The 24636-nt window shown below is 40.2% G+C and overlaps 1 protein-coding gene across 2 annotated transcripts in view; it reads left to right on the forward strand.

Moving 5' to 3' along the window:
* Positions 1 to 24636, forward strand: part of LOC117716437 (phospholipid-transporting ATPase ABCA3-like) — a 75455-nt gene that overhangs the window by 25740 nt on the left and 25079 nt on the right. For both annotated transcript variants that reach the window (XM_076918983.1, XM_034513487.2), the window contains 9 exons: positions 3341 to 3475; positions 5884 to 6013; positions 12685 to 12839; positions 13494 to 13649; positions 13957 to 14167; positions 19068 to 19218; positions 22419 to 22517; positions 22778 to 22931; positions 23914 to 24205. In XM_076918983.1, coding sequence (XP_076775098.1) covers positions 3341 to 3475; positions 5884 to 6013; positions 12685 to 12839; positions 13494 to 13649; positions 13957 to 14167; positions 19068 to 19218; positions 22419 to 22517; positions 22778 to 22931; positions 23914 to 24205 — 1483 coding nt within the window. The remainder of the gene's footprint in view (positions 1 to 3340; positions 3476 to 5883; positions 6014 to 12684; positions 12840 to 13493; positions 13650 to 13956; positions 14168 to 19067; positions 19219 to 22418; positions 22518 to 22777; positions 22932 to 23913; positions 24206 to 24636) is intronic.

The following is a 24636-nucleotide window of genomic DNA, read 5'->3' on the forward strand; positions in this document are numbered from 1 at the left end:
GTTAGTTTTTCTGGGTATATTATTTTATGTTGGCTGTCATAGTCTTTTAGGACTTGGAATAGATTTCGCTGGGGTTTTCTGGTTTTCAAAATTTCCACTTGAGAAATCAACTGTTATTCTGATAGCTGTATAGCTATCAGAATAATTCTATATGTGACAGGAATATTTTTCTCTTGAAACTTTCAGTATGTTTTCTTTGTTATATATACTTAGTGTTTTAAACTATGATATACCACGAAAATTTTGTTATCTCTTTGGTATTCTATGTCTTTCTTGTTTCTTTATGGGTGTGTCTTTCCTTAGTTTGGGAAAGTTTTTTTCTTGTTAAGAATAGCTTGCAAGTACTGGAATAAATGAGGCAGGCTTTAAGCCGAAAGAAGAGTGTAATGGGTCTGATTATTGCTGGTATAGCAGCTTTAATTACATTAATTGCTAGCACCACTGCTTCTGCAATTGCTGTGACACAAGAAGTTAAGACAGCTACTTTGTTAATCATTTAGCAAAAATGTTATTAGTGTGTTGAATAACACAAGAGGATTTAAATAGGCATTTGAAAAAATGGATTGATGTTCTTTATACTATTCAAATTACTGGAAGGAGGTTCAGAATTTAAGGGTAAGGAGCCATCTCTAGTGTCATGCCAAATACCATTGGATTCATGTTCTAAAATTTACAGTGGTACTCATTATAATTAGGAATAAGTTTAATGGCAGTATATTTGGCATAATTCTAACACCTCTCTGCAAGTTTTAATGATACATAGGGAGCTTATGAATTTCAAGAATGTCTCCCTGCTGAGTGTTGATGTGGTAGATACTGCAGATAAAATTACCCATGGCCTGAGGTCAGTATTTCTATTTTGGTCAAGCTTCAAGAATGACATAGCTTGATCATGCTAGCCCTTTTTGTCCTGGGAATATTTTATTCCTGCCTATCTTGTTAAAGCTTGTCTTTAAGAACATAAACATGTTGGTAGCCAAAGTACATGGCTTGTACCTGAAAATGGATCCCCAGACAGAGTTATTAATTTAACAGGCTGGCAAGCCAAGGACAGGTAAGATTCTGCACAGAGCCTTACCCACCTAAGACAGAAGTGCATTCCTTTGGATAATACGTATTCCACCATGGGTAAGGAAGGCATTCTTGTCAGAATGACATAAGACAGGCTCAGTCTTGTTAATAAAATAAAAAAGGGGGAGAATCGGACAGCCTTTGGGGCTGCTTGGTAAGAATCTGACATGAGCCAAGGACAAGGAAATGGGATGCTTGACAGGTATATCACATTAGCCAAGGACAAGTAAGTAGGCTTCAGGCAGGAATCAGATATTAGGCTAGAACAAAATAGTGATTTCAGGTGGGAAACTAAATCTTAGGCTAGAACAAGGAAGTGGATTTCAGACATGAAAATGACCTTGGGCTAGGACAGGGAAGTAGGCTCAGATACTTTGGTCATCCTGATAACCCCTTAGAAACAGTTATCATGGGAGTGTTCATGTAATTGGGTTGAATTCCTTGCCTTTTTATGACTATTTGTGTTTATTGTCTTGCTTGTTCCTTGACTATTTACATCTATTGTATTGTAAGTTCCTCAACCTAGAACTGGCCTTAATACATGCATGCAATTAAAATGGTATAAAAGCAAAAAGGAGGAGGAAGATGGGTAAGGGGGTTCTAGGGAGGGGAAATGTGGAAAGGGGATGACATCTGTATTGTAGATAAATAAAATATCCAATAAAAATTTTAAAAAAAGAATCTGGAATATGCTGTTCACTTGAAATCTCTTTCATCTGTCCCTATAATTCGAAGGTTTGGCCTTTACATGGTGTCCCACATTTTCCATGTGTTTCCTTTCATATATGTAGTGAGAATTTTTCTTTCTTTATAATCACAGAAATATATGTTTCGGTTTTAATTCCAGGTGTGGGATATGGGGCTGATTCAGATTGTCCACAGCAGCTGGCAGTTGCCTATGATTTGCCTCATGCTCTAGCAGGGGCATGATTTTGCCAGCTGCAGATAGTTTTTGTGAGTGTGCAAAGTTAGGAATTCTGGGGACTTTAAGAGGATAAACACACACACATACACACACACACACACACACACACACACACACACACTAGATTCCTGATACAGGGGGCTGTTTGGCTAGCTGGTGGTTGGATGCAGTTTGTCATGGTTTGTCAAGTGGCTAAAATTGGATATCCTGATGGTAATAGTCAAACTTGCCCCCCAAAAACTCAGCATCCCTAATCAGCTGGAACTGGTCTAATGATCATCCCCTTTCCCCTCTATCCTTTTTTTTTCACCTACCTAGTGTTGGGGGAGTTGGAAAGGGTGGAGAAGGGCAGTAGAAAAGGGAACCCATAAAGTGGCCAAAAGTCCAGCTACATGTATTTATTTTTATTTTATTTTTTTGTTCCTTGCTTATCTGGTCTTGATCTTCTATTTTACCTTTGAGGGCTAATATTCTATCTTCTACTTGGCTCATATAGGCTTTCCTTTTATCTCTGAATTTGTTAGAGATAAAACAGGTTGGGGGAGAAGAGAAGGTGTGGGGTTGGTTGGGGCTAGTGGTTGGGAATGTCTTAGATGGAATCAGGTGGACAGAGGGGACTGTCCTGATGTACAGGTTGTGTTTCCTGCTCCACACCAAAGTGTGGGAATAGATAAGTCTGGGTGGAAAGATCATATGTAATGTGAGAGAGTTTTGTGGTTTTGTGGATAGGTGATGAGCATTCTGGCTCAAACCTAAGCTGCTTTGCAGTGAGGCAATGGAAAGACTAGCCTAGGCTGGTACACAGGTTGTGAGAACCAGGCTAAATCAGGTAGGTTGAGGCTAAGGTGTGGATGAGGAAGTTGGGGTACTCTCCAGGCTTGGTCCTGGCAGAAATCTAGAGGTTGGCTGCAGCTCAGGAGATGTTGGACTAGACAGTGGTAGGTGATGTAGGACCCTTGGGGGCCTTGGAGTGCACAGGTGTGGTTGGTCAGATTTAGACTGGGCACTTGCTGTGAGTCCTGGCAGAAACTTGGAGGGTTAAAGAAAAATGAAAATCTGTTTGCAGCAGTACTGACCAAGCTAGACCCGGGGGAAGATATGAGTCTGCAGACTAGATTCTAGAGAAGGACATGGGGAGTCTGGCTATGGAGTCCATCTCAAATATTTATGATTTTAGTATGATAGTATATTCTGAGCCATTGGAAAACAAATTATAGCTAGGTTGCTCCAAAATCTGATCTCAAGAATTGTATGCAGCTTATCTCAGTACAAACACTATTAGGTTGTTTGATAGCATGTTTTTTTCCATGCCACCAGTTAAATTATTTTTATTTCCTTAATTAGCACTCTTACTGGTTTGGAGAACCAACTCAACAAAACCCCGAAATCACCCAATTTTATGAGGGAGTTGAAAACAAGTATTTTGAAGCTGAACCAACTGATTTGACAGCAGGCATCCAGATCAAACACCTACACAAGGTATTCTTCCATGAACCAATTCCTCATGAGGCTGGGATTTAATTTGTATTCACTGTATACTTTTGATGTGAGAAATATGCAAATATTCAAAATTGTTATTTATTTATGGTAATAGGAGTTTATAGCCATTGCATTTACTTCTCTGGAGAAAGATAAAAATGTTATCTTTCAGTACTTAATAAATAGTTAATTCTTCTACTAGAAGATAATCTGATCCATGTGACCTGTGATGTATAGTCTGTAAATGCTGCCTTTTAAAAATGTGGTATCAAATAGAACTTTGTAACCTTGAGTGGATAAATAATAATCTTCATCTGCTAATGTTTTCTGTGGGGCTGTGGCTCTCGAGTGGGCATGGGTTCTGTTGGGCTGAGTTGTGGATCCCATGTGACTGCCACTCCAGGTGGCTGGAGCCCTGGTTCAGTGGGTAGAATCTCAGGAATTCAACTGTGTTCACTCCACACAGCGCTGGGCTGACATTGGGCTGTGAGAAGTCGCAGAACTCCACTCTGGGCATGGGGAGAACACAGTCTGAGACCCTGTGTGGGCTGGAGCTCTTGGGTTGAGGGTCCCCAGGCTGAGGCATCTAGCCACAGACTGACTGGTCTCCACCCTTGGGCTCCCAGGTGCCACTGAGAGGCTGGGGAAGGGTTGAGACTGGGAACATATGGGCTGGACTGACCCATAGCTGAAAATGGTTAAGGGGAGAAGCTCTGGCAGCGCCCTGCAGGGTAGATGAGACTCTTGGTTGAGGTGACTCGCTTGGCTGGGTCATAGCTGGCTCGGCTAGCTTGCTTGAGTTGGTGGGCTCCATGGCTGGAATGCAGAGAGGTCCTCGGTGGGAGATTAGATCTCAACTCAGTAGCTGAAGACCTTCTCCAAGGTCCCCTCACCATGGCCCTGAAGATGAGAGGTAGTCCATGGTTTTAAAAGGTTTATTGTCATGATGGAAAGTGATGAAGCTGTACCTTGTGTTCTCAGGGTGGGCCTGAGGTTAAGTACCTTTTGCAAGTAGGAGGAGGGTCTGGGAAGGAACGTTAAATTGGCTATGCCCTCTGGCCTTTAGGTATCTCATTAATATGGGGATCTCTTGAGGCTCTGTGGCCTGTAGTCATGCCCTCTACCTGTGGAGGGGCTGGTAGTGGCGTTCTCCTGCATGCCTGAAAGGCACGGATCAATAGAGAGCTTCTGCCTCATGTCAGAAGCCTGGAGACTTCCTGCAAGGGAGCATGTCGAAATGCATGCCATTCCTTGCAGTGAAATCTGTGAGGTCGCTAACCTGTTGGTTCTCTGGCCATCTCTAGCCAGTGCTCCACCAGAAACCATGCTGTCCCTCATAGCCCACCACCCCACAGTTTTTCATTCATCTACTTCTTTCTCTTTTGCCTGGATGGTTGTTGGGGAGGGCAGAAGTGACCCTTAGATCTGTCAGTTTTGCTGGATTTTTGTTAAATATGCAGCTCAGGTTATTCATATGTTTTCTGGTATTTACTTCTCTCTCAAGGGTCTGCATAAGCTTGAGCTTTGAGCTCCTAACTCTATAGCTTGAAGATACTCCAGAATGTAGATGGTGTTTATTCTCTTATAGACCTTTCCTAGCTTTGTTATATTACAAAAAGTCTTTATTTTGCTTTTATCAATCTAGGTGCAACATTTATCTTTGCTCTAGACTCCAAAACTTTTGTCAACACTTTGTGAATATTAGTAATATATAATATAGTTAGAGCTATAGGCAGCTTACTCAAGGAATTCATGGGTTATGACCATTTCCCCAGCTGTACTTTGTGTGTGTGTGTGTGTGCGCGCGCGCTGCATAGTCACATGAATATAGTTAGGAGCCACAACTCACACATAGAGGTCAGAAGACAAACTGTGGGTGTCAGTCCTAGCTCCACACCTTTTGAGACAGGAGACCCTGTTGTTTTTTGACTGTACATGCCAGATAAGATAGCCCACTAGCTTCAAAGAATTCTCCTGCTTCTGCCTCTCATATTCCTGTTGGAGCATTAGGATCATGGATGTGTCCAGCTTTTATGTGGTTTCTGAAGATTAGAACTCAGATCCTTTGCACAGCAAGTGCTTTTGTCTACCTAGCAATTCCCACTGTTCCCCAAATACTGACTGAAGAAGATTGTGGCATCACCAGCTTCATGGTGGTAATTAAAACAAAGCAGGAATGAGAATGGATGGGATTGTTCAGGGAAGTGTTGTTCCTCTGCTGTGTAATTCTAAAACTCACATATTTTTAAATAGATTTCTCCTCTTTGATGTTTCTCCTTATTACACTCTATTTCCCCATGAGATTAATATGGAGTCTTATTTTGTCCATAAAGAGTTGCTGCGAGTATTGTTCTTCCAAAATGTTTATGAAGACTGCATAGCTCACACATCTGGGCTTCCCCCAACAGGTATTCCAAGAAAATAACACTACCAAGGTCGCCATCAAGGACTTGTCTTTGAACTTCTATGAGGGACAGATCACTGTTCTTCTAGGACATAATGGGGCAGGAAAGTCCACTACCCTGTCCATCCTCTCAGGTGGGTTCAGCTCAATCCAGAAGGGACCCTTACTCAGAAACTGGGGATAAAGCAATTAGATTTGCATGATATAGTTTAATAGTCTGCTTTGTCTTCAAGTTCATAAGCAATATAAAAGTTTGAAAGTTTATGTTTTGGAGGAGATAATACATAACAATTAAAAGACCAATACTTGAAGAAGACAGTACATTTTTTTTTAGTATGTATGTATCTAAGAACAGAGCACCAAAACCCTCAAAGCAAAACTTGAAAGATTTGAAAAAGCAGGGGACACATTTGCATCTCAGAAATTAAAAACATGAACAAAAGACAATAACCTGGTTGAGGACTAAGGACAATCAAAATTTAAAGTTACTACAGTTGTGCTTGTATGTAAAGGCCATAAGCCAATGTCCTGAATCACTTTCTCCACTGTATATATTTTGAGACAGTTTCTCAGTGAAACCAGAACTCACCCTTCCAGCTATCATGGTTGATTTGCAAGCCCTAGGAATGATTTTTGTCTCTGACTCAGCCCCTACTCCTATTTTACCATTTACCAACAGCAGCAGCAGCAGCACCACCACCACCACCCATAAGTGCAGAAATTAAAAGTCACACCAGTGTACCTGGTTTTTAATGTGAGTTCTGGGAATCTAAACTCAGGGCTTTGTGCTTGTACATCAAGCATGCAAACACTTTACTAAATGAGTCACCACTCCAGATCAAGAAATCTTATAAAAGAAAAAAGGAGGAGCAGAAAGAAGGAGAGAGAAAGGAGGAAGAGCATAAGAAGAGGGAGGAGGAGGGAACATAAAGAGAAGAAGGAGAAGGAAGAGCAGGGGGAGGAAGAAGAACAGAAGGAAGAGCAGAAGAGAGGAAGTGGAGGAGGCAGGACCAAGTGTGATTTAGAGAAGAAGTGTACAAACCAAAGTAAAAAGTTCATTGATGGAAATTACCAGTGGGTGTGGCCTGGCAAAAAAAAGAATAGCTGAATTTGAAGAAACATTGATAGATGTTATGTAACAGAAAAGGGAAATTCAACAGCATCAGAGAAATACAGGCACCTTTAAGTACACTGACTGTATGTGTATTATCATTGTCAGGAAAAAGAGAAAGAAGGAGAAAAGAATCCTAGGAAATAAAAGTTGAAAATATCAGATTACATATTCATGAAACCAACAACAAATCTTTAAAAAGATAAACTTAAGTCCACACTCAATGCATAATAGGAAATTCTGAAAAAACAGAAACAGAAAACATTGAAAGAACCAAGAGTGTCACTTATCACATGTGACAGAGCCCCCCTTGACACTAAGAGGTGACTTTTTAATCAGACACAACATGGGCCACATGGGAATGAGGCAACACATTAAACTGGTGAAAGAAACGACCAACAGCCAAGGGATTGAGGCCACTTTTTAGGAAAGCGCATGAAGGAATGATACCTCAAGATGAGCAAAACCTAGAGTTTATGTCTAGAAGACTGCCTTGCCAGAAATACTAGGGAATTCTTCAGGCTGAGCCTAAGTAGACCCGGGTAGAAATGTAAATGCACACACTCTACCATCAAATAAGTGTGATTGTCAAAAAGATGTTATGTTGTGTCTTACCAACATAGTAATACGAATCCATAGGGAAAAAAATGAGAAGAACAGTGCTGTCTTAGTTATGTTTTCTATTGCTGTGAAGAGACCCTATGACTACAGCAAGAAGGACAAAGAAAACATTTAATTTGAGCTGGTTTATAGGTTCACAGGTTTAGTTTTTTATCATCATGGTGGGAAGCATGGTGACACCCATGCAGTCATGGTGCCGGAGAAGGAGCTAAGAGTTCTATATCTGAATCTGAATCAGCAGGCATCAGGAAGAAGGGGGGAGGGGGAGGGGAAGAGGGAGAGAGAGAGAGAGAGAGAGAGAGAGAGAGAGAGAGAGAGAGAGAGAGAGAGCCTGGCTTGAGCATTTGACACCTCAAAGCCCATCCCCAATGACACACTTCCTCCAACAAGGCCACACTGACTCCAACAAAGCCACACCTTTTTTTTTTTTTTTTTTTTTTTTTTTGGTTTTTCGAAACAGAGGTTTCTCTGTATAGCCCTGGCTGTCCTGGAACTCACTCTGTACACCAGGCTGGCCTCAAACTCAGAAATCTGCCTGCCTCTGCATCCACACCTTCTAATAGTGCCACTCCTTGGTGACCAAGCATTCAAATATATGAGCCTATGGGGACCATTCTTATTCAAAGTTAAAAAAGTGTTAAAGAAGAAGGGAAATGTAACAATCTTTACTGACACATTTTCATCATTTTCTTAACATAAATCTACTACTACATCATAGTTAGTAACACATACAGATGTTGTGCATAATCAATAGTATCAAAAGGGAGGTGCAGCTATGCAGATGTTATAATCACTCCATTTTCTGGAATTAAATTATCAATTTGTAATGACTCGAAAACAACTACAAAGATAAATAAAAAGCATTGGCAGTCAGGAGTGAGGATGAATGCCTGAGATTCCAGTACCTAAGAGATAGTGGCAGGTAGATAAGCAGCTGAAGGTCATCTTCACTACATAGCAAGTTCAAGGCATCCAGGGCTATGAGACTCTGTCTCAAAGAAACAAGTAGACAAGCAATAGTGAAGAAAGAATGAAAGGAAATAAAAATATTATGATAGAAATGTTTGATAAGAGCATTCGATAGAAATGTGTGTGGTGGTTTTAATATGTTTGACAAGAGATAGCCAAGGTTGGACATCATGCTAGAACTGTACTTGGTAATATATACTAGTCACTCAGGTAGTACTGGTTTTGAAGGCATAAAGGGGTCATGGAGAACAACTGAGGCCTGACACAGTGAGAGGCCACAGAAGGCCACTGGTGATACAGCCTCAGTTGCAGTTGACATCCCACCACTGAAGGGGTCATGCAAAGAAGTTGAGGCTTGGCACCATGAAGAGAACCTATGAGAGGCTATTTGTGAAGCCTTGTTGCAGCAGAAGACCCCAGTGTATTGGAGATGCTGGTTCTATGGAATGACCATCAAGAACAGCAGCAACAGTGGAGTGGAGTCAACCAGAACCTAGAGGGCTACAGAGAGAGGAGCTGGAGAAGTGACATGCAAGCCCTTTAGAGGAGCCCAGAAGATCATGTGTTGATCTTGAAGTTGACTTGGAGACCCCTAGATGTCAAAGCCGTGAGATACCAGCTGAGAAAAGCTGCTAACAGGGAGTAGAACCAGCCCATGAAAAAGAAGTTTGTTGTAGTTAAAAAGATGAAGAAAAAGTTGGAGATCTGAAGACTCCTTTGATGTCAGACGTGGAGATGCAGAGTTTGGAGTTTGCCCAACTGGTTTCTGGTATTGCTTTGGAGATTACAGTTAAGTGATTGGATGAATCTCAGAAGAGGCTTTGAACTTTAGACTTTTAACCTTGTTGAGACTGCTATAAGACTGTGGGAACTTTGAAAGTTAAACTAATGTATTTTTTATTATGCTATGGCTTGTTGGCCCCCATAGACCTTTTGTGTTTCAACAAGCCTTTGGAAGCCAGTGGGTAGAATGTGGTGGTTTAACTATGCTTAGGCCAGGGAGTGATACTATTAGGAGGTGTGGTCTTGTTGGAGTAGGTGTGGCCTTGTTCAAGGAAGTATGTCACTGTGGGGGTGGGCAGTGAGATTCTCCTCCTCTTAACCATTGTGAGCCAATCTTCTCCTAGTGCCCTTCAGACGAAGAGCTAGAACTTTCAGCTACCATTCTCCCTCCTTGATGATAATGAACTGAACTTTTGAGCCTGTAAGCCAGCCCCAATTAAACTTTGTCTTTATAAGAGTTGCTTTGGCCATGGTGTCTGTTCACAGCAGTAAAACCCTAAGACAATGCTTAAGAACATGACAAAGGGAACAGAGAACTAAGGAGCACAGAAAACAAAAGGATGGCATATAGAAACCCAACCAATATCACTAATTATATTAAATGTGGAGACATGCAGTAGCAATTGTAATGGCCTGTGTTGTTTAAGGGCCTCCCTGTCAGTGCTGGAAAAGGTTTCTCACACCTAGTCCTGGGTTTATTACATAGTCTATGGTTCTTATGAAAGAACATTATTACCCCAAGTGGCATAACATCATTTAAAATAAAAAATAATATATGTACACACATACACACACTATACAATTTTAGATAAACAAAATAATATGATTCCTATATCTTTTTAGAGCATCCTTAGTGTTTATTTTTCCCACATCTCTTTCTTTCCCCCTACTGTTAAATCCTTCACCCCACTTTCCCCCCATCCTTCTCTTTATAGTGCCTGTGTTCTGCCCTTCCACATTCTGCTATCCCACCCCAACCCCAGTTCCTTTTTACTGCCTGCTTTTTATGGTTACTATAGGTTATATATTCACACTTGCCTTTCTGGGTTTGAGTTACCTCATTCAGCATAATATTTTTGCTGAAGGTGCCACACATTGGACACAGCATTTGAAGGCAATGAGTTGGTCCTGACTCAGAACCCTTTTCCTTAAGGACTAGTTCTCATAATGTCGGAAGGAGCCGCACAAGGCACCTAAGGAAAAGGCAATCAATAGACCTAGCCATCTATATGAACCATAACAGTGGCCAGCATGACAAGATATTCTGAGTGGCACTTTATCTTAGGGGTAACCAACTTCTGACTAATTGAATTATGACCTACGCAACAGGCATTCTTGCTTGGTACTCTAAACCTAGCCAACTACCCATGGCTAGAGAAGCCATGGACCCTACCAGAGAATGGCTACTGCCATTTTCCTCAACAAACATAATTTATATCTGTATTCTAAATACTTATCCTTATACCTACAGATAAGTGTAGCTTTCACCACTCACCAAAGAATATTCTTCCTGCAATAGGTGGAAACTATTAGAAAAATCCACAACTGGAAAAAATGCAGATAATACATAACCATGAGGTTTCTAACCCCAATTGATAATTCTGCAACACAACCCATATATCTAAAACTCAGGGATAATTGACGAAGAGGGGGCAGAAAAATAGTCTAGAACCAAAGGCCCAGGAAATCTGCTGTTCATGCCCCATTACCTTCAACAACATGTTTACCCAAATAAGCATAATGACAACAGGAGTTGGCATGCTAATGTGAACAGGAGGAATTCCACATGATCCCATTCTTACATGATGAACTACAGTTGGCTAATAACCACTGAGACAGAAGCGCTCATCCACTGCCTAATCCCAAGTGGTCAGCCCTAGAGATTTACATATGAGCAAAGCAAAATGGCTTTGGTAGGTTATATGCACATACATTGACATATACATGTGTGTGTGTGTGTGTGTGTGTGTGTGTGTGCATGTGTGCACACATGTAACAATAACAAAACACCATGGATATGGAGGGAGATACTGGAGGAATTGGAAGGAGGTTTTTTAGAAGTGGTGTGTAGATTCAGATTATTAGTCTATGAAAAAAGGATTATCAGATGGGGTAAAATATGCTTCATCACTATAACATCTTTAAGAGACACAGGTTAAAGTCTAGGGTGTAAATACATTGAAAGTAAAAAATATGTATCCTGCAAGTAGCAGTGGCTAAAATGTTGAAGCGGAAACCCAAATGTCAAAACAAAAAATCCTTTAAAACTATAAAATAGAAACATATTTGATAATTACTAAACTCATTGTGGAAGGTCTGTGATAAAAGCTAAGTGTCAGGAAATGGCAGTTTCATTTTAGAACAACTAAAATCAGGATAATTTGCTTAATATAAAAACTTATCATGATAGGGGGTCAGATCCCAGGACAACAGAGGCAATTTGTGACTATAGTCATTCTGGCTGTTTTCTAACAGAATTAATTAACAGGTAATCTGGCAAGTCTGTCATTCCAGCTACTTAGGAGACTGAGGCAGGAGGATCCCTTGACCCAAAGAGTTCGACAGACCAGTCTGAGCAACATAAGATCTTTTCTCAAAAAAGATTACCGAGTTACCACATTTAAAGTACTATTTCTCCTTATTAAAGTTAGCCACTCATTACAGCTTCCTAAGACTGTATAACCATCTGAACCATTATGAAATTATTTTGGGTGACCGGATAATTTTTTCCACCAACCAGAATTTAAATTCTTAAAGGAGAATGGTTTTATGGTGTGGGTTTTCCAGCTTAAAAAGTGTTCCTGCAGCCGGGCAGTGGTGGTGCATACCTTTAATCCCAGCACTTGGGAGGCAGAGGCAGGTGGATTTCTGAGTTCAAGGCCAGCCTGGTCTACAGAGTGAGTTCCAGGACAGCCAGGACTACACAGAGAAACCCTGTCTCGAAAAACCAAAAAAAAAAAAAAAAAAAAAAAAAAAAAAAAAAGTGTTCCTGCATCTATTGCAGGCCAGAGACTGTACTATAAATAGTAACTGTTGACAAGTGGCTGGTAGTGGTTCTGGACTCTCTCTATGCTACAAACACTACCATGCTTCTATCACTCTAAGTGACTTTCCCTTCTCCACTGAGTATTGGAAACCACAACATACAGGGAAGCAGGGAAATGCAGTAAGTCATTCCTAACATGATCCTAAAAGAGACAACGAGGATTGTCAGCCACTCACATTGCCAGTGAGCGATCCGTGTGGAGACTTTGTCAGAGGAACCAATGAGCCTGTTCCCTCACACAAGCTGTTTGTGTCTCATCTTCTGCCTGATTCTAGGTCTCTATCCCCCAACCAGTGGAGAGGCCTATGTCCATGGAGAAGACATCTCACAGCATATGGATCAAATCAGAAATTCCTTGGGCTTATGTCCTCAGCAGAACCTGTTGTTTGATCACTTGACAGTATCAGAACACCTTTATTTCTACTGCAGGGTAAGCCAAGGATATCCCCCTACTCCTGATTCCCTGTTCAGGTAGATCACCAACTCCCAATATCCTTATTCTTATAAAGCTCAAGCAATGATTTGAGATGAATTTTCCTCTAAACTTAAGAAATGGAAAGAAAGGATAAATGACCACAGAGCTGACGTATGGAAGGAGCTAAGATATTTGTAAGATTCAGAGGTCAGGAGTGGAATGAAACATGACCTTTGGGGCAGCTGTACTTGTGAGCCCATAACAGCTATGGTGGCCTGCACAGTCCTGCACAAGATTGAACCAGTCAACAAGTCCAGCATAGACTGGGGGGGCTCACAAAGTTCCACCCCTAGATGAGGAGCTTTGGCAGCTGACTGCTGCTGAGATAAGGAAAGTAGCTGTTGTCAGAGGACTCGTGCTCCAGGGAGTGGCCCCACATGCATCTGCAGACAGACAGTACTGACTGGACCCAGTGGCTCATGAAAGACAGAGTGAAGTTGGGAGGCAGGCATGGTAGTGAGTGCTGAGAGGAGTCGGATGAGGAGTGGGAGATTGGTATGACCAAAATACATGGTATACACACATGCAATTCTCAAAACCAGAACATGATTTTTAAAAGAAACTCCTAAGACTGTTGGAAGTGCCATGCAAACTCTTGTCTTTTGCTAGATAAAAGGAGTACCTCAAAAGATGTATCTTGAGGAAACTAACAACATGCTGTCAGCTTTTAACCTGATAGAAGAGCATGATGCATTTTCGAAGTCACTGAGTGGAGGCATGAAGCGCAAACTCGCCATCATTATAGCCCTGATAGGGGGCTCCAAGGTAAAGGGAGAAAGCTAAAACAGATAACTCTGTGCTTCATCTGGTTAAAAATCCAAGTGTTACAAATCTAAAAGCTGACACGGATTTAACACTTTGAAAGCAGCTCCCTTCACATTGTCAACCTCATTGGTATAAAATGACCATGGGTTTGGCTTTAGTACAAAAGTCCTAGTCTTATATTAAAACTTACTACCTTCCTCAGTCAGATACTTTGCCTAAAAAGAAAAGGAAGAGCAAGCCTAGTACTGGTAGGACCTTCATGGGACCAGTGCATGTTTACTCGGTCATAGAATTGTTCTGTCTTTAGGTGGTGATACTTGATGAGCCAACATCTGGCATGGACCCACTCTCAAGGAGGAGCACCTGGGACCTGCTTCAGCATTATAAAAAGGACCGTACCATCTTACTGACCACACACCATATGGATGAGGCTGATGTGCTGGGTGATCGCATTGCTATCATGGTCAGGGGGACCTTGCGATGCTGCGGCTCTTCAGTCTTCCTGAAAAGACTATACGGTCCATTTCCTTTGATTATTCGTAGGATGTTGTTGCCTAAACAATACTCATAATTCCCATTGGTTTTGTATGTATTGTCCAAGCTTGAATGATGCACTATGCTGTGTTCAACTAACGTTCAGCTGCAAGGCCTTTGAGTGGTTGTTTGTATTTTTTCAAAATTATTTCCCACTTCTATGTTCTGTGTTTGTTGTATCATATTATCCATCCTGTGCCATGATTTCTAGGTAATTGTGATCTATTATCCATCAGTGAGATGATGGCTATATTCAGAGATATAGAAATAGAGATAAGAGGGGGATAGATATCTTTCTAATTTCCCTGGCAGTTTCTGGTGTAACTCACTGGCTCTTTCAAGTGCATGTGGCCTAATCACACATAATTCTGAACTGCCCAGCCTTTCCCTCTTACTGATTTATAACTTCAACCTATTTTTATCTGAGAAGACAGTTTATCTGTCTTTTAGTATCTGTATTGACTCATACTGGACATGGTCCTGTGATCACAGAAGAGTGTGCGTTCTGCTGAGGTAGCATAGACCGTTCCCTACTTCTGTTTCTTGTCAAGCATCTTTTATTTCAACACAAAGAGTTGTGAATGCTCACTTTACTTATATGGTATGCCTTTGTTTCTGGGCCCATTTCTATTGCTTTTTGCCCCTGGCTAAGCATTATCTCATGCTACATTATCATCTGACGCTATCTAGAACCTTTTGACTGGTTGCTATAACACGTGTGCTATGTTGTCAAATGTGTAGACATGCTGGGGAGATGTTTTTAAAGAGTTTTGCACCCCTTGCCATCATCCTATAGCATTAGTATTTTAATAAATCCCAGTGTGGGATTACTACACCGGCCGATAATTATGAGTCATTACTTACTAGTTTCTATATTCCATCTTTACTGCTCTTCACCCAATTGAGCGGCCCTCTGGGCCTCATTCACTTGGCCTCTTTACACATCGGCTCTGCTTCTCTGTCCTACACACTCCACAGGCATGGCATCTCTCGTCTTCCTCCTTCCTCGAAGTCCCAAACCCAGGAAACCTAAAACCCTACCTATGTCTCTCCTCTCCAGCTATTGACTGTTGTCATCTTTATTTACCAATCAGAATTAATTGGGAGTAGGTTCCCAGAAGCTATATATATAGACTCTCTGGTGTAAACAGTTTTGTGGGACTCAATTAACATTAGAATATAAACAGCTACAACATCCAGTTGAAGCATTTTGTGCATTGAGACCTGCTTTTCACCTTTACTAATATGGGCCCAGGTACCGTTCACTAGGTATATTTCAGATCTATGGCCAAAGCATGAGTACCATGGGGTCTTCATTACATTATTACATTTTCTGACTGATCATCACTGATCCACCACTTTGGCTTAGCTATGCAAGCTCTAGTCTTTTATGAGACAATAATGGGATTTTTACTTAAAAAGGTAAATCCAATCACATAGTGTCTCTTGGTGTGGATATAACCTGTCACACGGCAAAGACAAAAGGAGATGCCATTATGAGGTTTCTGTGAGTATTTTTTTTTAACTTTTAGTTGTGTGTGTATGTTTTATGCATGTGTTGGTATATATGTTCATGTGTCCATATATAGAGACCAGAGGAAGAAATTGGGTGTCTATTGTTCTCAGCCTTATTCCCCTGAGACAGGTTCTCTCATTAAATCAAAAACATTTGCCGGGCAGTGGTGGCTTTAATCCCAGCCCTTGGGAGGCAGAGGCAGGCGGATTTCTGAGTTCGAGGCCAGCCTGGTCTACAGAGTGAGTTCCAGGACAGCCAGGGCTACACAGAGAAACCCTGTCTCTAAAAACCAAAAAAAAAAAAAAAAAAAAAAAAATTTAATGATCTCCCAAAGTCTGCCGGTCTTCACCCTACAGCTCTGGCATCATAGGCCTGCATGCCATGCTGGGTGCTAGGGATTCAAGCTCAGGTCCACACACTTGAACAGAAAGTGCCCTTAGGCACTGAGCCATCTCTCTAGCTCTGGTTTAACAGTTACTTTACCACAGAGCTCTGCATGAAAATCATCTGCACAACTGTAGCTGTAGTCTTGTTGTGCTAGGAAGTGTTTGGGAACCCCAAAAGACCATCAGTGTGGTCACAATTGGGTCTCTATTCAAGCTTGAGCTTGGGCTTCCAGCCAACCCTGACACAACAGGGTGGGAAGATGGAGCCCCAAGTCTAATTTCAGGCAAGCATTTATAGAGGCAAGCAAACAAACAAGGGGGCTTCTAGACTGCCACATATTTGATTGGGGGGGGCATTATAGCCTTTAACATAATTGGCTGGTGCTGGGAGCCAATCATAAGCCTAACTTCTTTTCCTCCTGATTTTTGATTATTGGAAAGTGAAGTACCAGGGGCAGGCTTGTAATCTGGAGGTGTAGATTTGTTGGAGAGTAACCTGGAAACTGGTACTAGGTGCCAGTTGGGTTTTTTTTTTTTTTTTTTGATATTTTTTTAATTTATATTTCAGATGTCATCCCCTTTCCCCATTTCCCCTCCCTAGAAAACCCCTATTCCATACCCCCTCCTCCTTTTTGCTTTTAAACCATTTTAATTACATGCAAATATTAAGGTCAGTTCTAGGATGAGGGTCTAGCAATACAATAGATGCAAATAGTTGAGGAACAAGCAAAACAATAAATACAAATAGTCAAAGAACAAACAAAGTTAATAAACAAAATTCCATGAACACTCCTATAATCACTGTTTCTAAGGGCTTATCAGGATGACCAAAATATCTGAGCCAACTTTCCTGTCCTAGCCCAAAGTCGTTTTCATGTCTAAAGCCTACTTCCTAAAATTTAGCCTAAAATTTAGATTCCTGTCTGAAATTACTTCTTTGTTCTAGCCTAATATTTAGAATCCTGCCTGAAATTACTTCTTTCTTTTAGATCAGTTTGTTTTTAGTTAACCTTAGGTCAAGTTCTTTAAGAAGAAGACTGAACCCAAAAGATTTGGTCTCTCAATATGACTTATCTTCCCTCCCTAATATCTCACTTGCCAATTCAGGTGTGGCACTGGAAGCTGCTGGTATTCCCATTTCCTGCATCTCCATGCAAAACTCACCTCCAAGCAAAAGTATAGTGATTGCACATCCCACCTCCTTGTCTTCTCTCAGGCGTACACACTCTCAGCTTCCTCTAGTCCACCTCCTGTGGAGCTGAGCTTTCACCATTGTCCACTTCTTTCAGATGATCATGGTGAAAGTTCTGTTAGGATATACCAATATCACCAAGGCCATGAGCTAAACTCACCCTCATTTATTATGAGTGTGTTCGATGGATATGTAAATTTCGTTTGGCAGAATCTTGATAAAATTTTAGGGATGTAATTTTTCAAGGACATGTTAAATTTTCCAATTGTGTTCTATTTTATGATAACTGTGATTGTCCACTTGTGGTATTCTGTTTGCTCTCACTTCTTTTTTTTTTTTTTTTTTTTTGCATTTCTAATTGGATCACTTTTAGTGATCCTTTTTTCAGGGCTATTGAGTTTTTTCTCTTTCTACTCTGCTGCTAAGAGTATGCAGTAACTTCTTTGTACTTCCCTGCTGTTTCTACTGGCTTTCATTTATAGTTTTATTATCAGTCTGAGAATTCTCGGCTTGCCTCAACTCTTTGTTTTTCTATTTCTAATAGATTGATTAATGTCTTTATCATGATTGTTCTATAGCCTTTGTCCTGTAATTTCTACATCTAGGCCAGTCTCTGCTTCTAATTTTCTATACTATCTAGTATTACATTTATTATATACCCTTGCTTATTTATTGGCATAGTTTATATTTTATTTTTAAAACAACAGTGGAAACTAAAGTATGTAATACTTGTCTCAAAGAAGCATATACCCTTATCTTCATCAGGCCCTGTTTATGCATGATAAAGTTAATAGAATCTGTATTGGGGCAATGCTGTAGCATGGTACAGCTTTGTTTGAATTCTGCTCACCACTCTCTTCAAATGTCATAGGAAGGAAACAATGTAAGATCTTGAGACAGACATGTAGGAATATGGTGTTCCCTTTAGGTTACAGTCCAAGCACCAGCCTTCTGACTCTGATGTACCTTCGTTGATTTACATCCCACCCCCTACCCTGTGTATTTCTTCAGTACCTTGTTGCTCACTTGTTCTCTTGTACTCTCTCTTCTCCCTCCCTTCCTGCCTCTTTTCATCTATCCCTCCCTCCCTGCTTTCCTCCTTCCCCCATTTCTCCCTTTCTCAAAGGACACTTGTCAGGTGGTGGGTCCAGATACCTAAGAGACATTTCCCTTTGATCTGCAGCCCAAGCCTCAGGTACCAGAATGCCATTGCTAGAAGCACAAATCCTGGAATGGCATACCTATTCCCCCACCTAGTGTTAGGAAGATCAGTGAAGGAGGAGAATAAACAAGAGGAGAATGAGGGGTGGAAGAGTGAGAGGAGAAAAGGGATGAGGCAATCCAGGGTATCTGGGAGGAGATGATGAGAGAGGGTAAACATAGAATATTTCACAAAAATGTCTCACATCTTTGAAGGAAAGAACTTTTATTGAATTCATGTAGGTTCTGGCATATAACACAGACCCAGGAAGCACCTGTTTAATGAATATTAACCTGTTTTCTCCAATTTCAGAATCAGTAAACAGAGAGGTCAAGGAGCCTTTAATGTCATCTTTGTTCTATCTGGTTTTATAATCCAGATCATTATAGATCCCTTATAGAACTATGTATAATTATATCATTAATTATGATTATATTATATAATGCTGTGCTCTATAGAGTTGTAGTCAAATAAACCATGACATGCTCTATCTTCCTCTAACATAACCAAACCATAGAAAGCCAGGTATAGTCTCATGAAAATATGAACAAAAATATTCAATTTGGTCTTCTGAATTGCATTTTCTCAGGTGTTGGAAGTCACCTAGTCATGGTGAAGAAACCTTACTGTGACATTGATGGAATCTCAGAACTGATCCATTCCTATGTACCAACAGCCACCCAGAAGACTAATGTTGGAAACGAGTTATCTTTTATTCTACCCAAAGAATATACACACAGGTATAGATATAGAGAATGCTAAAGAGTTGATTTCAAAAACGGTCAGAAATCACTGTTATTTTCCTTAATTTTTTTCTGGATTAGCAAATAGGATCCATTTAAGAAGACAAAACTTCTGTCGTAGTAGATGCCACTTGCACTGAGAAGGGGCAGATGTCCTTGCCTGTTACAGCTTGCTAGAACTAATTGGTGATATTGGGTGTTTTGTTATCCTTAGAGTCAATATGACTACTCCAACAAGGAGATAATAAAAGGGTAGCAGTGAAGTGCTTTCCTAACATGTACAGGCTCTAAATTCAACCCCAGACCACACACATACATTCCACCACTACCAATAGTAATAGTCTGGCAAGGCAATACATACCTTCAATTGTAGAATAAGACATGAAACAGGATTATGAGTTTGAAACCATCATGGGCCATAAAATGAAACATCGTCTCAACCAATAAAATGAAAAATAACTAGGACAGCTTAAATGGTAGTTCTTGGATTAAGGATAAAAACCCACCAAGAATAGGTGTGTGATAGATTAGTGTGATAGATTAATGTGCTATCCACCAATGTCATCCGCCAGTATGGCATCCACCAATGGACCAGAACAAAGCCCCAGTCAGAAACCAGAGTAAAACAATGAAATGCAATAGTGAATCTGAAATAAAATTCTAGGTATGTCTCCCTGGTAGTACCTAACAGCTGAATCAATTACTAAAGGGCAAGCCAGAGTTGATGTTCACACCTTAGCTGCATGTGGCAGTTAAGATCCATCTGGAGCTACAAGAATCTTCCTGAAGGAGACTCCCAGGCAAAACACTCGATAGCACTCTCCAGTCTACCTGCCACATGGACACAAGAAGCAACCCCAGAAGAGATCAAAAGCATGCCTAAACATGGAAGGACTTGGGAGATGATGATAATTCGTGTGGACAGTAGGAACTCTGAGAGGTAGGTAACGAATGGTAGATTTCTGAGCCATAAAATATCAGATACCGAATGGTAAGCTCTGACAGAGCAAAATAAAACTATTGAGCTTAGAGACTGTTTTCTCTGGGACAGCTTTAAACTAGGAAATGAGAAGTAAAACCCCAATAAAAGTAAATAACCTGTGAATCCAGTCACTTCAGAATATACTAGGAAAACAATGAAATGATGGTTAAATCTTCAGTGATTTTCATTCCGTCAACACTTCTTATGGCTGACGGTGCTGGAGTACTCACTACCTGCCAGACACTGTCTAACATTTATTTTCCTGAAGAAAGAACACAGAAGAGAACCAAAGGATCTCCCTGCCGCATGCCTGGTCTCCAGGTCACCAACTGTATCAGCAGGAGAATCTTGAGGTTCAAAACCGTGCATTCTCATGTTGTCTAACAGTGCTGAGATTTGTTAGAATGGAGTTGAACTTTAAAACACAACTGTAGGATGGCATACAACACTTTAAGGGAAGAAGTGTAGATTTCTATGAGATGCTCCTGCACCTTGGTATTGTCACAGGCTTAAAACACTTGGCCTGGGAGACAGAGATGGACGGGGGCAACAGTGGGCTATATAGTAAGAGGAGAAATAATTGTGTGAAACTCTTGTGATCTACAAGGAAGACTAATGAGAGCTAGGCAACATTGCATAGTAAAGGGATTGGTTCTGAGAGAGCCTGGTGAGTTTAAGTTGACTGATGCTTTCCTGAGTTTTCCATTTTATAATTTTTCCTGTTATTCTGTTATCTCCATTCTTATATAAGAGAGTTTAGCTTGATTCAACCTCATTGCTTGTTTTACTTTTGTTGCCCATATTTTGAAGGTCTTATGTTTAAAAATCAATCAATCAAACAAACAAACAAACAAACACCTTGCATAGACCAAGGTCATGAGTAACTTCCTCTAGTTGTCTATTTTGACAGTTTCACAGTTAGGTGGTAAGAGATATGGGATGTAATGCTATCCTCTGCATGTGACCTCCAGGGTTCCAAACATCTCAACTTCAAAAGATAAACTACATTATAAATAAGCAAAATATTTAAAACATTTATATATTTTCCCCAACGAAGACATACAAACAGCCAGAAAATAAGTGGATTAAATACTCAGTAAATATGTTAGGAAATACAAACAAAACCTACACTAAACTATCTCTTTAGGAGCACTATTATCCCAAAGGACACCAAAAATGAATGATGGGGTTGTTTCTGCTCTGTCTATCTCAAGGTGTGCATCTAGAACTGTGTGAAAAAGCAGACAGAATATACAGAGAAAATATTATTTTTCCAAAAAGAAAATTTGAGTTCTCCTGACACCAAATACATGGGAAGACGGTTTCTGTTGGGAACATGATAGAGATGCTACTGAGACCTGGAAATTTCTACAAAGGATAATTTTTGACATATTGCTCTACAAGATCTTCAAAAAAAAAAAAAACCTGTTGCTTAAAAACGACTTGATTTTTCTACATTGCTTTTGACTCCTTTATTATAGTTTAATGTAGTTTACTTTCATAGATTTTCATAGTTATTTAACAACAGTTTTTCCATTCTAAGTTTTTTTCTGCACTTAAGCAGTTTCCTGTCACTGTGTGCTTTTCCTCTGTTGAATGTGTTTTCCTCATTTCTTTTCTTTTATTTGCTAATAGGAATCATGACATGTATAAGTAAAATAAGCTAATTATTGTCAACTAAAGTTAACATTGAGTATCTTTTAAAATTAGACTTTCATTCTTTGAAAATTTGACACAAGTATACAATGTATCTTCATCATATGCACCCCATCCTGACCCCTCCAACTCTCCCTAGCCCCTACCACATATTTCCCTCCCAATTTCATATCTACTTTAAAAAAAATAACCTATTGAGTCCAGTTAGTCCTGCCCATATGTACATGAGTAAAGATCAACCATTGGGAAGTGGTTAACCTTACAGTAGCCATGCCTCCAAAAAATAGTGACTCTCCTTTATCAACTGTCAATCTCTTCATAGAGTATCTTAATAGTTTTGTTAAAAAATCAAAATTATATTTGTCCAAAAATAAAGTATCATGGGAAACAGTATACTATAGCAGTTTATTGTCTTGCTTTCTCTGTGTGTCTCACCTTTCTGAATTAACAGAAGCATGAGATTATAATAAGCATTGATGGTCTGGTGAGAGGAGATCACTTTTGGATAAGAACTATGAAAATCATCTCCTCTCAGGTCATCTTCCTCTCCTACTTGTAGGTTTGAAGCTCTCTTGACTGCTCTGGAAGAGAACGAAGAAAAACTTGGCATTTCTAGCTTTGGTGTGTCTTTCACTACCATGGAAGAGGTCTTCCTTAGGTAAGTAAAAGTACATAGAAAGGGGGGGGGAATCCTTGGAGGGAAAGACTCTTTGTATGCTCGACAAACCGAGATTCCGCACTTTAATAATTTAAGCATGACAAGGTTCAGAGGTGGGTTGGTGCTTGGGAACTAAATCAAGAACTAAACAATGAATAACCCAAGGAGCCTTTGGAGTCATGAGTTGCAACTCACATTCTTCAAGCAAGGGATAGTGGGATATGGTTGAAATGACAAGCTTTGTTTATTTTTCAATATAGGGTCAGTAACATGGAAGACTCAAAATCAGATATTGAAGCTACTCAGTTGCCCTCAGTAGAAAGCAAAGGGAACAAAAATAGGGATGTTGAAAGCAGCATGAGAGCAGGCTTTCCCACACAGAGTGAAGACCCAACCACTGTGTTTAACACTGGGGTAAGAACCTTTGCTAAGAAACAGGTGTCTCTCAGTCAGTACGCAATAGTTTTGTGTTATATTAACACACAAACCAAAAGAATGTAGAGATCTCAGCCACTACAGAACCAACCTGGTGTGGAAAAGTTGGGATGCTGGCCTGATCAATGTTTAAATGTGGAGAGATGGATTCTAGAAAAGCATATCTGCTGTTTACTGCTGATACCATTATTCCGCAATTTGGGGGGACTTTTGTTTTGTTTTGTTGTTTTCCGAATTAAAAATCCAGAAACTTAACTGGTCTTTCAAGTTGTTCTTCAAATTATCAACTTGGAGTGTATTCTAAGTCTTTCAAGAAAAGTAATTGCATGTGAGATTGTTTCCAAACCAGGGAGGCCCTCCTCGTGGAAAGCCTCCCTGGGCTGCCAAGCATTTCTTCCCTTGCTCTTGCAATTGTTCATTGTGGCTATAAAGCATCCTAGACATAGTGGTTACCAGGAGTCAGGAAAATGCATCCTGTTGCCACTCTTAGTATTATATATAACATTTAACTTAAGCGTTTTGTATAGTATGCTATACCAGGACTCAGGCAACTCAATGTAAAGAGATAGCAAGTGCTGAGGGCTCTATGGACTACATGGTCTCCGTCACTGTCATTCAGTTATCATTGCACAAGAAGCAGACACAAGGTACAGGGACAAATGTGTTTGGCCACATTCTAGTAAAGAGTTGTTTCAAAAAAGCCGGAGTTTGTTGTCCTTTAATCTTATACTAACATATGGGTGATAACATTATTGGGTACCACACCATAGGTCTGGGTCTCCTCCAAGAACCTATTTATTTTCTTAGCTAAGCTGTGTGTGTTTCAGGTGCATGTGTTTTGTTCCATGAAGCTTTTACACCGCAAAATTTCAGAGACATTGATGTCCATGCATTTCAATGTGAATAATGCTTTGAGGTCTGGAGGTTACAGTGACACAGCATCTTTCTCCTCTTTGTTTAGTGTCCCCTCTACCTGCAGCAGTTCCATGCTATGTTCATGAAGAGGCTGATGTACAATTGGCGAAACTGGAGTGTGCTTTTGGTGCAGATACTGGGGCTTGTCATTTCTGCTTTCTTACTCCTCAAATCTCATGAGCTTAGATATAAGGAAATTAGACAAATGAATTTGGATGAATATGGTCAAACCATTGTGCCTTTTTCTATTTGGGGGGAATCTAATTTGACAACAAGTCTTTTAACACACCTTGAGAATATGCTAAAACCCGGCAACCACCAACTCAAGAAAGTACAAGGTAAGGCTAACTTAGAAAGAAAAAGTTGTCTCTTCGACGATTTCCTTAGGTCACTCCCAAAGAAAGATATAATTATAACCTGGTAACTTGTTCCATTCTTTTTCTGACACTCATGATACCACAGAGACAATTAAGCAATAGTAATGTCCTAATTAAAGCTGCTGGTCTCAAAAGTTAACTGGTATTGGTTGCACTTTGGCTGTGAGCATTTGCTATCCTTTCTAGTTAAACATGTGTAATAATAATAATAAATAATAATAATTATATAATTATAATTAGTTCTTTTACACTTCTGGCACAGTGTAGCACATGAAATACAGCATGGAACTGTGGCCTCTAGTATTGAACTTCAGGTATCTGTTTGTTTGTTTTTAGTGATAATGTCTAAAACAAGAATCTTGAAGACTTTCGGGGCAGGCTACTAAGAATAC

Source organism: Arvicanthis niloticus, chromosome 1, assembly GCF_011762505.2.
Source record: "Arvicanthis niloticus isolate mArvNil1 chromosome 1, mArvNil1.pat.X, whole genome shotgun sequence".
In the NCBI taxonomy this organism is placed as follows: domain Eukaryota; kingdom Metazoa; phylum Chordata; class Mammalia; order Rodentia; family Muridae; genus Arvicanthis; species Arvicanthis niloticus.